This window comes from Propithecus coquereli, unplaced genomic scaffold (assembly GCF_000956105.1).
Source record: "Propithecus coquereli isolate 6110/MARCELLA unplaced genomic scaffold, Pcoq_1.0 Scaffold1152, whole genome shotgun sequence".
In the NCBI taxonomy this organism is placed as follows: domain Eukaryota; kingdom Metazoa; phylum Chordata; class Mammalia; order Primates; family Indriidae; genus Propithecus; species Propithecus coquereli.
In genome coordinates this window covers 248,037-263,880 of record NW_012135548.1, presented here as the reverse complement: position 1 = coordinate 263,880, position 15,844 = coordinate 248,037, and the positions used below count along the sequence as shown (strand labels likewise).

Here is a 15,844-nt window from a genome sequence, read left to right as displayed (position 1 = left end):
TTTGCTGCAGAGCGTGTGGAGAGGGACATCCCCAGCAGCCTGGATCCTCCCCTCTCCAGCTGGGTTGTCATGTGCCCGCTGTGCACTGGACATGGAGCTAGGTCCTGGGAGCCTGGGAGCTTCCTCTGTCCTCGAGGAGCTCACAGGCCAGGAGGTGCTTCTGGATCAGGACCAGGATTTTGTTCTTGTGGAGCCAGCCCAGGCTGTGTTTTTGTTGGTTGCCTTAATGTGCTCATGAGTATTCCTGTGTGTTCCAGGTGGTTCAAGGTAGATGCAGTAAAGTAAGGAACGACACGGTTGGCCGTGTTCTTGCTAAAGAGGAAGTCAGCGCTAAAGGGGAGCCAACCCCAAGGGGGCAGATATTATTAACACTTTGCATCCTGTAATCCGTGTTCTTGGAATTGCCAAATTATACAATTTGTTCTTGGAGGAGGTTTGGGGTGGAATTTGCACTGCAGATGAAATTCGATTTGCTTGATCAACATAGAGGTTCATTTGGGCGGGGTTCCATCTGAGCGGCAGCTCTCTTTCGTGCCTAGGGCATCATCACCCGTGGCCTGGAGGGCTGAGGGCCCTCGGTTGCTTCTGGCAGTTTTATTTCCAAGGAGAATCTTACACAGCCCTCTCCTTGTTTCAGGAGACGCCCTCCGGAAGCCTCGCCTTCAGAAGCCCGTCACGTGGTACTTGGACAATTTATTCTTCACCCTGTACCCCTCCCTTGAGAAATTCGAGGAAGAGCTTCTGGAACTCCTTATCAGCGACCACTTCCAGGAGGTACCGTCTCATGTCACGGCGACTTAGCCTGAAGAGTGGAGATGTGTGCGGCAGGGCTGGGCAGGGAGGGGCAGGACGCTGGCACCTTACGCTGCTGGGGGTGGGCTGTGGGGCCACTGGTGATGTGGTCCTGTCATTTCCCCTGTTTTTTGGCCAAAGAGGGGCACTCTCTCCGTCCCCGAATTGATAACTTACAGTAGGTCTTAGAGGACCCGTTTCCCCTGACAGCCAAGCCCCCTGCAGAACCTCCGGCTGTTGTTTTAACTTGGGTGGTGATGAAGGTGCTGTTAGCCTGAGATATTAATTAATATTAATTTTGTAGATCATGAAACAATCCTCATTTAAAAGTAAATTAAGTCACCAGATGAGTGTAGGGAAACCCATAAGTTACATCTGCAAAGGACATTTAGAGGATATTTGGCTCATTTCGAGGTGGTGACTAGAAGGCTTGGTCATTTCACCCATCACGGCGGTCTCTGGGGAGGTGCTCCCTGGTTCCCCACTGTGTGAACACATCCCGGTACGTTTGTCCCGGAGGGCCCATGTGGGCAGCGCGTTGCTGTTCCTCTCTGCTGCTTTTTGATATGTGGATTTGTCGAAGTGCCCTGGCAGGGCGTCTGGGATCTTTGCCCACAGCCTGTTTGCCCGCAGCCCCCAGTAGGGCCAGTCCAAACTGCACGCGCATGGCGCTCAGCCTTGCCTCGCACACAGGGTGAACTGAGGTTCCCTCTCTCGTCCCATCCCATCGATGATGGGGTTGCAAGCTGTAAAACACCAAGTCCAAGGAGATTATCTCTAGAGTTCTTGTCACCTCTAATAATGAGGATTCTTTTCGTTTTTTTGTGTAGAAGCTTGTTTATATGCCAGAAGTTCCTTGGAAAAACCTTTGCAGGTTTGGGGGGCTTCTTGTTTTTTTCAGGCAATAATCTTTCCTTCGTCTGGAAAAACTGGGCTCGATGAACTGTCACCAATGCTGTTAGAGCACAGTCTGTGTGGCCCTGGCTCTTCCGTTCCCTGCAGAGGGGATGCTGAATGGGATGTCTGTAGACGCCTCCACTGGCCAGGCCCTGTGCACTCCGCCCCTCACCTGCTCCTCTGCTCATGGCCATGAGAAGGTGCCGCCTCTCGTGGGGAGAGGAAGGGGCAGCCCTGGTGGCTCTCCCAGCTCTAAAAGAAGGGGCCACCACATGCCTGTGGACAAACTGCTCCTCATCCCCACTTTTAGGGCAAGAGAGGGACTTTACTTTTGACTTTAGAAACAAAAAGAAAGAAATTTACCAGCAGAGGACTGAGAAACTGGTGTGGTGCCATCTTGCTATTGCTTAGTGTCCTCTTTACGTCCCGCTCTTCATTGTGAGTCACACCTGCAGGGAGCACGGACAGTGTGGCCACGTGGCATGGCACCTTGTAACCGGCACCGGCAGAGCCTCCCAGGGCTGCTCTGGTTATACCTTCCTCCCTGCCCGTCCCCTCAGGCTTTTATGCTAATCTCATCTTTGCTTTTTGTTCTGGTTTTACCACATGTAGATGCGTCTCTAAATAATATGGGCTTGCCTGCTCTTGACCTTTACTTAAATGAAATCTTACTTTTTCATTTATGGATTTTTTTTTTGTTGGGTTTGTTTTCTGAGACAGAGTCTTGCTCTGTTGCCCGCGCTAGAGTGCCGCAGTGTCAGCCTAGCTCACAGCAACCTCAAACTCCCGGGCTCAAGTGATCCTCCTGCCTCAGCCTCCCGAGTAGCTGGGACTACAGGTGCGTGCCACTACTCCTGGCTGATTTTTTCTGTTTTTAGTAGAGATGAGGGTCTCGGTCTTGCTCAGGCTGGTCTTGAACTCCTGAGCTCAAGCGATCCTGCCCCCTCGGCCTCCCAGAGTGCTGGGTTTACAGGCATGAGCCATCGCGCCCGGCCTTTCATTCATGTTTTGTTTTGTTTCTTTTGCTCAGTGTCGTGTTCCTGGAAGATTTGTTCTTGCAGTTCGCGTAGCTCTATTTGCTCGCTTTCTTTGCTGTGTGGTATTCTGCCGTGTGAGTGCGCCGTGACTTCTTTCTCCATTCTACTGTCGATGGACATCTGGGCTGTTTTCAACGTGGGGCTAGTAGGGCCCTGCTGTGAATATTCTCACATGTGTATTCTGGCTCTTACTTAGTAGACTCTCAAGCAGGAAGCACAGGGGACTTTCTTGAAAAATCCTCATATGTGTGCAGTTAGCTGGCTGGTCAGCTGGGGGCTGGCCTGCCTAGGACGGCTCAGCTGCAGGTGGTCTCTCATCCTCCCACGGCCAGCCTGGGCTTGTTCTCCCGGAGGTGGAGGATTACGACAGGAATCAGAAGTGTGCAGACACCTTCAAGCCTCTGTTTGCATTACAGTTGCTACTGTCCCATTGCCAAACCACATCAGTGGCCAAGTCCAGAGTCAGACACGTAGGGGCTCCAGGTTACAGGGTAAAGCGTGTGGCTCCGGAGAGGTATTACCTGGAGCCACGAACGAGTCACCCGTCCATGAGGGCTTGGTGGAATTCCCAGGATTTTGCCAACTCAGCAGTAGCTCCTGGGGGCGCAGGCGGCGTTGGGCGTGGAGCCTGCCCGCCTCTGCTGGAGCAGCCAGGCTTTGTGTCTTGTCCGGGCGTCCAGGTGTGAAGGCTGCTGCATCATGTTATGCTTCCTTCCTTGACGAGTGGCTGTGTGGACGATTTTTGCTGCTTGTGTTATTTTTGTCTAGGTACTGGGAGAAGGAAATTCTCTGATGCAGTGTCAGCCTGCCACGTTCACTCGTAAGTCCCGGAGAACGTTGTTTTTTCACTCCGCAGTCAAAGAGGTCTTTTAGAAATAATGATACCGCCATTTTTCTTCTGTTTAAAATCTTCTGCTGGCATTTTCTTGCTCTTGGACTGCCGCCTAGGCTCCTCGACCTTGGCGTCAAGATGTGCGTAGTTTGGTTTTTGCAGGTTTCCTTGCCTCACGCCGTGCAGCGCCCTGGGCCTGCCTTGCAGCTTGGACTCCGTCTGTTCTCACGGCAGGCCCGTGACACACAGCTCACTTCCTAGACGTTCTTCCTGCACATCTTCGTGCGCTCGCTGTCAGGCTTCAGGTCTGGACAGGGCTCCCTGACCACCGTGGGGGGCGGTGTCCCTCACCACCGCTCTCCAGCCCGTCGCCCTGCTCGTTCCTCCTGGGTGCTCGGCCCTCTCTGGGAGCGCCTAGCCTTCTTCTCTCGAAGACAGGGGCTTTATTTTGTTCGCCCCTGCACACGATGTGCAGAACGGGGCTTGGCATATGGTAGCGCAGTACTATTTAGTTGTGGGAATGAACAATTCCATTGTTTGGTCCCCAGTCTAGTAGTCTCTGAAATTACCGAGTTATTAGTTACATATATATAGGAATGAGCTGGATTTTCTTACTCTCTACCCATTCTTGACAATGTAATTCCATATAATTTGGTCTTATATGAAATATTTATAAACACAAAGCATAGCATAAGATTGAAATAGCAGCATCCACTTTCTTGGTGTAGTTCCTGCTGTTTTCTTATCTTCCAGAGAGGATTATGTGAAGATACAGATGTTTTAAGAGTATCATTGCTGAATTTTATGTATTCTCATAAAGTCACTTGTTAATGTATTTTTACTATCTTTGTATTTTAGTTCTTGTCTGGCTGGCAGATACTCAGTTATCTCTATAATTTTATTTTCATTATCCAAAGACTAATAGGTTGAATGTAAGTCTGTTCAGCTTTATCAATGGACAGTGAAGACTCGAAAATTCAGGGATCATTTTGCAAAGATCACATAATTTAATAAACACTAATAGCCAGGAGGAATACCCTTGTTTGTTGGTTAAAGCGCCTGTATGTTTTTTATTAAGATGAATCACTTTGCTATCCAGTGATCACTTTGGGGCCCATTCCATTTTTACTGGCTTATGACTTAACTGCCTAGGAGCGTTCCTCCCTCCGGCTCGAGCCGCAGGTCTCTGGAGGGACGGAGTTGGAGCTGGACGTGCTCTGCCTCCGGCCGCCCCTCCATCCCTGGCTCTCCTGGCCTGGGAAGTGGGCTCCCGGACCTGGGGCCCGAGCCTTGCTGAAGGAGCTGAGCGTGCGATTATGAGCTTGCTGCATCTCGGGCACTGTCAGCTCAGCCAGTGCAGCGAGAGGGTGAGCCTGGCAGTGGAGGCCCCCGTGCCCTGTCGGAACTGCCAGCACCAGGAGCTGCCCCGAGGCCAGCGGTTGGGATTGGGTCGTGTGTCTTACATGGGCTTGGACTCATCCTCACTAAGCATCACCTGATCTGGAAATGCTGCAGCTTTGGTCACGGTTTCTTCTCTCCGCTTGCTTACCCTGGGGACTCTTCCTCCCGCGCTCGGCTCATTCTGTCTGCCTGTGCTGCTTCCAGGGCGCGCGGGATAGCAGTGCCCTGGAGATCCTGGAGCGGCGCCTGCACGTGGGTGTGCACAACGGTCTGGGCTTCGTGCAGAGGCCGCAGGTGGTCGTGCTGGTGCCCGAGATGGACGTGGCCTTGACACGCTCAGCCAGCTTCAGCAGGAAAGTGATCTCCTCTTCAAAGACCAGGTATTTTCCCCGGGGTCCTGAGGGCTGGGTGGGGACGTATGAGGGATCACAATGAAATGAGGTTGTTTGTGCACATCAGGTGTGGACTCAACTACGTGGAGGTACTTCCTTGTCATCTTTCTTTCCTCTTGCTATGTTGTCCCCATTAGGAACAAGCCTCAGAGTTGTAAGTTTGGAAAAAGCCTATTTTTGTGCTATGACAATTTTTTTTTTTTTTTTTGAGAGAATGTCTTGTTCTGTCGCCCAGGCTGGAGTGCAGTGGCGTGATCACAGCTCACGGCAGCCTCAAGCTCCTCCTGCCTCAGCCTCCCAAGTAGCTGGGACTACAGGCACGCGCCACCCCACTCGGCTAATTTTTCTCATTTTTTGTAGAGATGGGGTCTCCCTGTGTTGCCCAGGCTGGTCTCGAACTCCTGGCCTCAAGCTATCCTCCTGCCTCGGCCTCCCAAGGTGCTAGGATTACAGACGTAAGCCAGTGTGCCTGGCCATGCTGTGACAGTTTGGGAGTTAGCATTATGGGCATTTCCACCTGTGGCTGCTGAGGGTCTGTGCAGACCCTTGCGTTCTGTCCTGTAGACGTGCCTTGGGATTAGTTTCCCGTGTGACCGAGAAGCGGAGTGCAGCCGGTCCTGCCATTCTGTGCAATCAGCGCTTCCCAAATCAGATACCATGGACATCTCTGCAGGGTGTCCCACCCCTCCTTTCTCTCGTGAGGCTGGGCAGGGGCCAGCTGTCCTCTGCAGCAGGCCAGCCCTGGAGAAGGAGCCTCATCTTCTCCGTGGTACTTCCTGGTGATTTGGCCTTATAATTCCATCTGCCTGCAGGCAAGTGCTGGCAATTTGGAAGAGGTGTTGATTGTGACACTTGAAAAAAAGCACTGGTTTGGGGCATTACCTTGGGGGCCAAGTCACATGGCAGAGCTTGCAGCATCGCACAGGTGGACTCACTGCGTCAGCTGTGCCCAGTGTCCTGGGTCCCTGGACTGCCCCCTTTTGCTGTCACTGATGGTGTTGGAGGTGGGTGTAGGGCATGGTGGGAGCCAGCACCTTAATGTGGCTCTGGTTTGTGTTTCTGCTGCAGCTCTGGAAACCAAGCTCTAGTGTTGAGAAGCCGCCTCCGACTCCCCGAGATGGTCAGTCACCCGGCGTTCGCAATCGTCTTTCAGCTGGAGTACGTGTTTAACGGTCCTTCGGGAGTGGACGGCAACGTAAGAACCATTGTGGTGTTCAGGTCTCCTCTGGTGATGGGCTCTGTGTGCTGAGGATAAACGCAGTTGGCATTAACATTTTTCCCATTAAAAGCAGTGTAATTATTATTAGCAGTGTGGATGACAAGTATGGGATATGGTTCTAGAAAATACTTCCCGATGACGGCTTTGCTATTGTCATTCCCATCTCTATGGCAATAGTACTGACGATAGAGGAAGAAACAAATTCAGTTCCTCCCACTGTGCTCTCATAGCGGCTTCTGACACCAGACGTGGGGGATGTTCCCCACATAGCAGACAAGCAGTCAGTTCTGTAGCAGACACGGGCCGGGCGTCCTCCAGTTCAATTCTGACACTGTCTACCTAGGGGTGGCGTCCACTCCTGCAGCCTGAGGGCTAAGTTCCACAGACCGCCCCACCTCTTGCTGACCGCGCTCCAGGTTGTTTACCTGTGCTTCTGTAAACTGGGGTTCCCTCACCCCTGCTTGGGTTGGACTAATTTGTGAGAGTGGCTCACAGACGCAGGGAAATGCTTTGCTTACATTTGCTGGTTTATCACAAAGGATATTACAGGGGACGTGGATGCAGAGATGGACAGGGCGGAGTGGGAAGGGGCGGGAGCTTCTGTGTCCTTTCTGGGCGCACCACGCTCCAGGAACCTCCGTGTGCTCAGCTATCCGGAAGCCCTCTGAACCCAGTGCTTTTGGGGTTTTATGGAAATTTTATTACATAGGCATGATTGATTACCCTTCATTGGCCGTTGGTGATCAACTTAACCTTCCACCCCTCGCCCCTCCCTGGAGGTTGAGGAGTGGGGCTGAAAGTCCCAACCCTCTAAGCCTGCCTTGGTCTTTCCTGTGGCCAGCCCCATCCTGAAGCTGCCTAGGGGCTGCCAGCCACTGTTTTCTCATTTACCAAAAGACATCACTTTGGAGATTCCAAGGATTTTAGGAGTTGTATGCCAGGAAGCTGGAAGAAGAGCATATACAAATTTCACAATATCATAAGTACATTCTGCTGCCTGATAGTAATAAATAGGTCAGTAGGTTTCACGAAGCCAAGTAGCATTAATTCGTAATTATCAAATCAATAATTATTTTGAAAACTGATGCTATTTTAATGTACGTTCCATGTGATATTGGCGTAGTAACGCTTGAATTTGCTTAAGTGATAAATGGCTTCTTATTGTGAACTTTATATGTACCTATATCATAACTAGCAGTAAGAATTTGTAGGTTCAGTTGGGAGAAATATAATGTGTAGATATGATTTACATCATTGATGTAGATGCTTTGGAAAACCCAAGTCATGCTGTCCTTGGGATTCAGTTGTCTGTTTGAAGAAGCTGATAGAGTTGTCCCCCTTTATCCACACGGGGCATGTTTCAAGACCCTTAGTGGTGGATGCCTTTAACTGAGGATAGTACTGAACCTTATACCGTATGTGCTATGTTTTTCCGTATATACCTACGTATGTTAAAGTTTAATTTATAAATCAGGCATGATAAGAGATTAACAGCAATAATCAGTAATAGACCAATTATAACAATATACTATAATAAAAGTTCGTGTGGTCTCTCTCTCTCTGTCTCAGCTGCTACAGGTAGATAGTGCCTACAGCGTGGATACGCTGGACAAAGGGATGATTCGCGTCCCAGGTGGGACAGAGTCGGATGGTGCCAGATTTAATGAAACTACTCAGATTGGCACACAATTTAAAATTTGTGGGCTGGATGCGGTGGCTCATGCCTGTAATCCCAGCACTTTGGAAGGCCGAGGTGGGAGGATCACTTGAAGCCAGGAATTTAAGACCAGGGTGGGCAATATAGTGAGACCCTGTCTCTACAAAAAATTTTTAAAAATTGGCTGGGCATGGTGGCGTATGCCCGTAGTCCTGGCTATTCGAGAGCCTGAGGCAGGAGGATCTCTTCTCTTGAGGCCAGGAGTTTGAGGTTGCAGTGAGCTATGATCGCACCACTGTTTTCCAGTCTGGGTGACAAAGTAAGACCTTATCTTTAAAAAATGAAAATAAAAATAAAACTTAATGAATTGTTTATTTCTGGAACTTTCCACTTAATATTTTCATACCAAGGTTGATCTTGGGTAACTGAAACTGTGGATAAGGGGGGACTACTGTATCTCTTTCACAAGTAAATTAAAATCTACAAAACGGCTGACAAGACATGGTGCTCGGCCTGCCTACCATTGTTACTGGGCTCTCGGGAGCAGCTGATGAAAGGACGTAGGCACTGAGGACAGTCCGGGGTGCGCCGTAGGAAGGAGAGCCAGGTGTGGGAGCATAACTGCCGCTTCATGTTTCTGATCTCTGGCAGCAGCGACGTGACCTCCCCAGTGTCCCCGCTTCAAGCCTGTATGAGTCGGAGTCCTAACTAGGTGCGGAAATTTGGAGGCACCAGGAGTTCTCATACTCTAACCACGGTCACAGTCATTTTAATGAAACTGTTGCTCCAGTTCTTCTTTTCTTTACTTATTGCCAGAAATTTCAGCTAAAATGCAACCATTTTTGAATATGCCAGAGCAGGTGGGACTGGAGCATCCTGGGTGGGCTGTGCTTCCCTGAGAGGGTGGGGCTTCCGGGGCTGGGGAGAGCCTGGAGGAGAAACGGCCTGCAGGATGCTGGGCTCAGGTGCGGTGCCCCAGCTGCGCTGCCTTGGCTGCCCGGCGTGGGGGATGAGGGGGCCGGCGGGAGGAGCAGCGTATGCCTGGCACCTCTGTGGGGGCCCCCTGTCTCCCTCCTTAGACGCCTCACTCGCAGTTAGTGTCTTCTAGAGAATGTGCGTTACAATTCACTTGCAACTATAAAATCTGTATGCTGAAACTAAGATGTCGTATGTGACACTTTATTAGTTTTTAACTCTTCGTTGAAATGCTTAACCAGTGGCAGGTGGTCTGGATGCCATGCCGCCGCACAGAGCGTCGGGAATGTGGCTGTGTGACGGCTCATCAGTCCTTTCTGATGTGGAGGTTGATCATAATACGGAATATTGGGTTCCGGTTTGCTGTCGTCAAGTGTACTTTCTTCAGTGTGATCTGGAAAGGAAACGTTCCAGGGTATGGAATGACTTTCCACGCAAACTGCTTGCTGTGTGGCACATTGAAAATGGGTTAAGCATTCAGTGGGTGCAACCCGAATTGAGTGTTCCCAGCACCAGCAGGTTGGCACGTTGGAGGAGAAACAATGGTGGTGCCTCATGAGCTCTTGTTCCTTCCCTGGAAGTCAGTCTGTGGGACGGTGGGGGACAAGCGGGGGCCTCCCCTGTAGACTGGGGTGGGCCCGAGGAGGGACACTCACACCATAGCTGCCTGGTCCCTTAGTGGCCCCTACAGAGTATCATTCTTCAGTTGGGCTCAGGCCTTTTCATTGCAGTTCTGTATTCAGGCTGCAGGTTTTTTCTTCATTTTCTTTTGTGAAGACTTTACGTGATGGAAATTTCCAGCGTAAACAAAGGCAGATGGGATAGTGACAGGTAGCTTCAGCGACTGTCAACTTCATGGATAGTCTGCTTCATCTGTGTCCTCTCCACAACCGGTTCTAAGTTGTTTTGAAACAAATTCCAGGCATAATTTTATTTCATCTGTAAACATTTTGGCATGTACGTTTCTTTTTTTTTAAAGAAACTTTGTTATTATGGAAAATTTCAAACCTGAAGCTAGAGAGAAGCGTGTGATGAGCTCCACGCCCCACCACCAGCCTCAGGCTTACCGGCTCACGGCCGGTCTGCCCCGCATCTGAGAGCGAGTCCTAGGCGTGTTGTTTCGTCTGTAAACGGTTCACTGTGTGTCTGAAAAGGTGGGGGCTTCACAGCATCACTGCAAGCACCATTATCACAGCTAAAAATTGAAATAAATTTCTCAGTATCATCAAATGTCCAGTCAGCCTGGGTGTGCATTTCTTACGTATTTTACTTGATCAGAAATGGATAAACCCAAATAGCGTACTCTTCTCTAGAAAATGATTCCTGACTGAAGTCTTCCTGCCTGAGCTGGGCAGCCTGTGTGTTTCTCCCTAGGGGTGGTTTCCTGGTGCCCCTTTGACACTGGGATCTGTCCTCACCGTGGCCTTGCCGCACTCGTTACCCCTGTGTTTCTTTACTCCCAATGCTGGAAGAACCAAAACGCGCCAGACTTCTGGCCTCGTGCTTCAGACCAGGAGCCAAACGCACGGTGTCCCGAGGTTCTCTGTGGAACGATTCCCCTGTAAATGGTACCTACAGGCAAGTGGGGCCTCTGGGTTGGTGAGAATATGGGCAAGTACCATATCCAGTTCACACTCACCCGAGTCTGAGTGGATATTTTTGGCTCTGCGTAGTTTGTAGTCATTAAAAACAAACCAGAAAGAAAAGTTTTGAGAAGACACACCCGTTGTTTTCAATCTGTTGTTAAAATTTGCATTTTTTAGTTATCCAGAGCAACTAAAACCTCTCATCGTGCTTTGTCTGTGGTCAGCTGCGATGAGCCCTACAAGGGGTTCCTGCCCTCCAGACCACTTCCTGCCCAGGGTTCTGGGGACAGTGCAACCTCAGGTGGCCACGGTGCTCCCTCTTTAGAAATGCTGTCAGCGTGCAAGCGTGGGCTCCTTAAATGTGTGCTGCCCGAATGGATATAAAACCAACTCCGCGAACACGAGCGTGGCGTGCAGAGAGGGCCAAGCTGCAGAAACAGGCAGACCCCAGCGTCTTTCGCTGCATTTTTATGTCAGAATCAATGTACGTCCCCTTGTGGCTTCTCGGGCTGAAAACAGTCCTTTTTGGGGGAGTTCACATGACAAAATCACCCCCTCCCAAATCTCTCGGAGGTAAAGATCTAATTTATTATGTACGTATTTACTAATATTCTTTGAACAAAACAAATCCATTTAACAAAAATTTGAGCGTTTACCGTGTGAAAGGTGCTGGTTGAGGTGCCCAGCACGCCCCAGTGCTGCGTATTTTGAATATTCTATATTTGGAGCCTACATTTATTCTGGAAATTATATAAATTTAAATTTCCTAAAACTTGGAAAAATCGATGTCTTGAGGGTTTTCTCGAGATCTTTCAAAATAATCCTGACCCCATGCCGTGGAGCACAGCGCGAGTCCCAGGCAAGTGCCCACACGGGGACAACAACTCGCCTTCTCGTCTGCTGGCTCTGCGCCCGCGCGTGCTGCCCTGGGCGGGGGCTGCCCTCGTGCCCCCTGTTGAAATCGTTTTCTTCGGCAGAACCAGGACGTGGCTGCCAGGCCAGGCCCAGACAAGTCTGGGGAGATGACAGCCCTGCTGTCTTGTTTGTAGTCCTTCTGCTCTGTTGCCTTTGCAAGTCTTTGGTTGAACATGGAGCTGGTGGTGCCTGTTCCTTTTTTCTTTTAGAGATAAGCTTTGTGGCCGGGGGACAGGCTCAGGTAAAGGTGCTTGTGGAATTGACCCCCTTATTCAAAAGCGTGCTAGGTTTTCACTCTGGGAACCAGTGGAAGGTTTCTTGCCCTCAGTTGATTTTAGTACCTCACACAGCTTTGGGGATGATCTGCAAGAATCACCCCGCTTTGGCATATGCTCAGTAGCATGTTACTTTGGCACGTGCTCAGTAGATGGGTGTGTAATTCACGCATGCCTGTGCGATCAGCGGAATCCTCCTGCTCAGCCAGCGGCCTTGTGTCGGCGAGCAGCTCCTTTCCCGCAGGGTCAGAACAGAGCCGAGGACCACCGCAGCTGGGAGCCAGGCAGGCGCGCTCATTCTGGGAGCAGGTGACGAGGAGCCTGTGCCCTTGCCCAGTGGCCCTGCTGCTTCGCCTGTGCAAATACACCTAGCGGAGCTGTATTACTTGAGACTCTTGTGGTTGCGAGAAACAGAAACCTGACTCCTGACTCAATTCAGCTTAAGCGACAAAAAGGGCATCCACAGGCTCTCACACCTGGCAAGCTGAGGAGGGTTCTGGTCTCAGGATCTTCAGGGGCCCAAATCACGGGTTGTTTTTGTTCCGCCCCCGTCCCAGTTCTGTGTGACGGATCCGACCGTGACCTCCGTGGCTTTTCCCTCCAGTACGGTCTCTCGTTCGGGAGCATCTGTTGAGTCTGGTTTCCATGTCTCTTTGGCCTCCTTGAATCTGGAACAGTTCCTCAGCCTTTGTCATTTACAATTTGATTTTTTAATATTTTAGTCTCCCTCCTTTAAAAAATTTTAAAGAGAATGTACCTTATTTTGGATTTGTCTGATGTTTCCTTATGATTGGAGTCAGATGCCTCCCTGGCCAGAACACCATGTGGGTGCGGTGGTGTCCTTAGAGCCTCAGGGCCACAGGTACGTGACGTCCGTCATGGGCGACGTGGAGTGTGGTGATTTTGTGTGATGTCTCCAGTGTAGAGCTACTGTTTTTTCTCCTTGCAACTAATAAGCAATCTGTGGGGAGATTCTTTAAGACTACACAGCTTATCAGTCGGCTCCTCATCTATTTCTGTTTAACTTTAATTTTTATTTATTCATTTTTAGAGACAGGGTCTTGCTTTTTCACCCAGTCTGGAGTGCAGTGGTGCAGTCGTAGCTCACTGCATCCTCGAACTCCTGGGCTCAAGGGATCCTCCCAGCTTAGCTTCCCATGTAGCTGGGACTACAGGCATGTGCCACTATGCCCGGCTAATTATTTATTTGCTTGTAGAGACGGTGTCTTGCTGGTTGCCGAGGCTGGTCTTGAACTCCTGGCCTCAAGCGATCTTCCTGTCCCAGCCTCCCAAAGTGCTGGGATTACAGGTGTGAGCCACCATACCCAACTTCTGCTCCTCATGTAAATGTCCCCCTGGAGTTGGCATTGTTGGTGCTCCTTGCAGAGGGATCCCCAGCAGGCCTGCTGGTGGGCACGGTGTTCTGCTGGCAGCCCTCCCTCCCCCACTGGGGACTGGCTGACTTGTTCGCTGAGTGCATGTGGATGCAGACTCAGGGGTCCCTGCTGTTTGAATTGTGGCCCCTGGTTATTTTGGTGCTCAAATTGTCCCAGATTTGACCAGACGAAGTCCTGTCAGGCTGGTCCCTGTGTCCTTGTGACATTCTCCATCCTGTCTTGTTTTTTGAGCATTTTTTTATTTTTTGGCATCACAAGATGCTGCTCGCTCATTTTGCATCATTTTGCCGATCTGTGAGGAGCTGTGGTTTCCCAGGCCCCTCCTTTTAAAAAAATAAACATTTAAGTTTAGAACAGTTTTAGATGTACATAAAAATAGGCCAGGTGCAGTGGCTCACACCTGTCATCCTAGCACTCTGGGAGGCCGGGCAGGAGGATTGCTCCAGGCCAGGAGTTCGAGATTTACAGAAAGATTCCATGAAGCTGGCAGAGTTCCCGTGCAGCCCATGTCCAGTTTCCCTGTTACCAGCACGATTCCCATGGCATGTCGTCATGACCCAACCCCATGTTGCTGTATGATTATTAACTGAAGTCTGTCCTTTACTGGGATTTCTTTCCCTGCTGCCCTGTTTCTGTTCCAAGGTCCCATCCAGGATGCTACATGACATTTAGTCTTCTCTAGAATGTGGCAGTTTCTTAGACTTTCCTTGTGTTCTTTTTTTCAGTTTTGGTTTTTTTTTGAGTCAGGGTCTTGCTATATTGCCCAGCTGGTCTCAAACTCCCGGGCTCATGATCCTCCTGCCTCAGCCTCCTGAGTAGCTGTGAGACTTTTCTTGTTTTGATGAGCCCTGGTTCTTTCTAAAGGGGAATGTGTTAGGAATCAGATCTCAGGTGTATCTTTTTGTCTACAGCCTTTCAGTGGACAGAGCTGGGAAATTTTACATGTGTACACACAGGCACATACACACACACGTCTAGAGGTATATATATGTATATGTATGTACATATGTGCTTAAACACACACATGCACATGCATCCGTATCACATACACAGCGCAGGAATTGAGTTCTCTCGCTGGTCCCTTCAGCCTTGGTCTGTCCGCACGTCCCCACATCCCCACATCCCCACAGGGCTCTCCCTGCCTCTCCCTTCCCTCTGCCCCTCCCTCCTTCCACTGAGAGAACCCAGGCTCCTGGCGCCATCAGTGTGGTCGCTCCTTTGCTCAGTCCTGAAAGGCGTCCAAGGTAATCACTGCAAAGGATAAACCCACCGAAGAGAGTTCAGGATTTGTGTGCAGCCTGTCCCTGCCCAAGGACTGAGGGGGCTATAGTCCGATATAGTCTGTTTTCACAGGTCTCTTGGATTTGTCCCCTGCTTATGCCCCTGTGGTGGCATTATTCATTTGAACTATAATAGTGGGTCCTTATATTTCTGTTTGCTTTCAGTTTTAATTATTTTATGCTCTCCATCCTTACTGATTTAATTTTATTTTTTGGATATATAGAACACTAATATGCCTTAAGAAATTCTTAAGGTCAAAGTTCTACAAAAAGGTGATGTCAGAAAAGTATGTCCATCTTCTGTGTCCCTTCCACCCCACTGTCCTCACCTTTCGGTGGTGACCGACTTTCATGCTTCCTGGTTTACCCTTCCTGGGCTGCTTTTTACAAATATAACCAGATATGTGTGTGTTTTCATCGTTCCCCTAACACACAAAGAGTAGCAGCCTGCGCACGTGTCTGTTTGCCCTTTAATGTGGATCTCGGCAGTCGTATCTGCTTCTTCCCTCCTTTTTCCAGCTGCGTAGTACTCCGTCATGTGTCTGTACCAACGTACCACGACTGGTCCAGCCAGTTCCTGTGCTTTGGTGTTCGGAGGCTTCCACTGCTTTGCGGTTCCAGAGATGCTGCAGTGAGGGACCCGTGCCCACGCGCTTCTGTATCGTGGGAGCCGTGTCTTCAGGGCGAGTTCCTAGAAGTGGGCTTGCGGGAGCGAAGGAGGGGCGTGTCGATCACGTTGTTGGATGCTGTCAGATTTCTCTGCAGGGGGGCCGTGTCCCGTTTGCTCCCACTGGCGCTGTTACTAGTGAGGGCGCCTGCTCTCCTCGGCCTCACCTTAGGGGACATCCTCAAGATTTTGAATTCTGCCAGTCTGCTGGGTGAGAATGGAATCACAGTGTAGTTTTAATTTGTATTTCTCTGATTATGAGTGAAGTTGAACATGTTTTCTTATGTTTATGAGTTGTCTATTTACTACTTCTGCTCATTTTTCTTATAGAGTTTTTCCTTTTTTCATCAGATGTTCAAAGTTCTTTGTTAAGGATATTTGCTCTTTATCTGTGATGTATATCGCAGATATTATCTTCTAGTTTTGTCATTTGTCTTTTTGTTTTCTTCCCTTTTTGGCCATGTAAACATTAAAACATTTTTTAATGTAGTGAAATTTATCAGTCTCTTCTTTCATTACATC

General features: G+C 49.8%; 1 protein-coding gene across 1 annotated transcript in view; it reads left to right on the top strand.

The window, feature by feature from the left end:
- Positions 1–15,844, top strand: part of NPHP4 (nephronophthisis 4) — a 116,350-nt gene that overhangs the window by 24,257 nt on the left and 76,249 nt on the right. Inside the window, exons 6-8 of the mRNA XM_012657759.1 lie at positions 638–774; positions 5,164–5,339; positions 6,420–6,546. Of these exons, the coding sequence (XP_012513213.1) occupies positions 638–774; positions 5,164–5,339; positions 6,420–6,546 (440 nt within the window). The remainder of the gene's footprint in view (positions 1–637; positions 775–5,163; positions 5,340–6,419; positions 6,547–15,844) is intronic.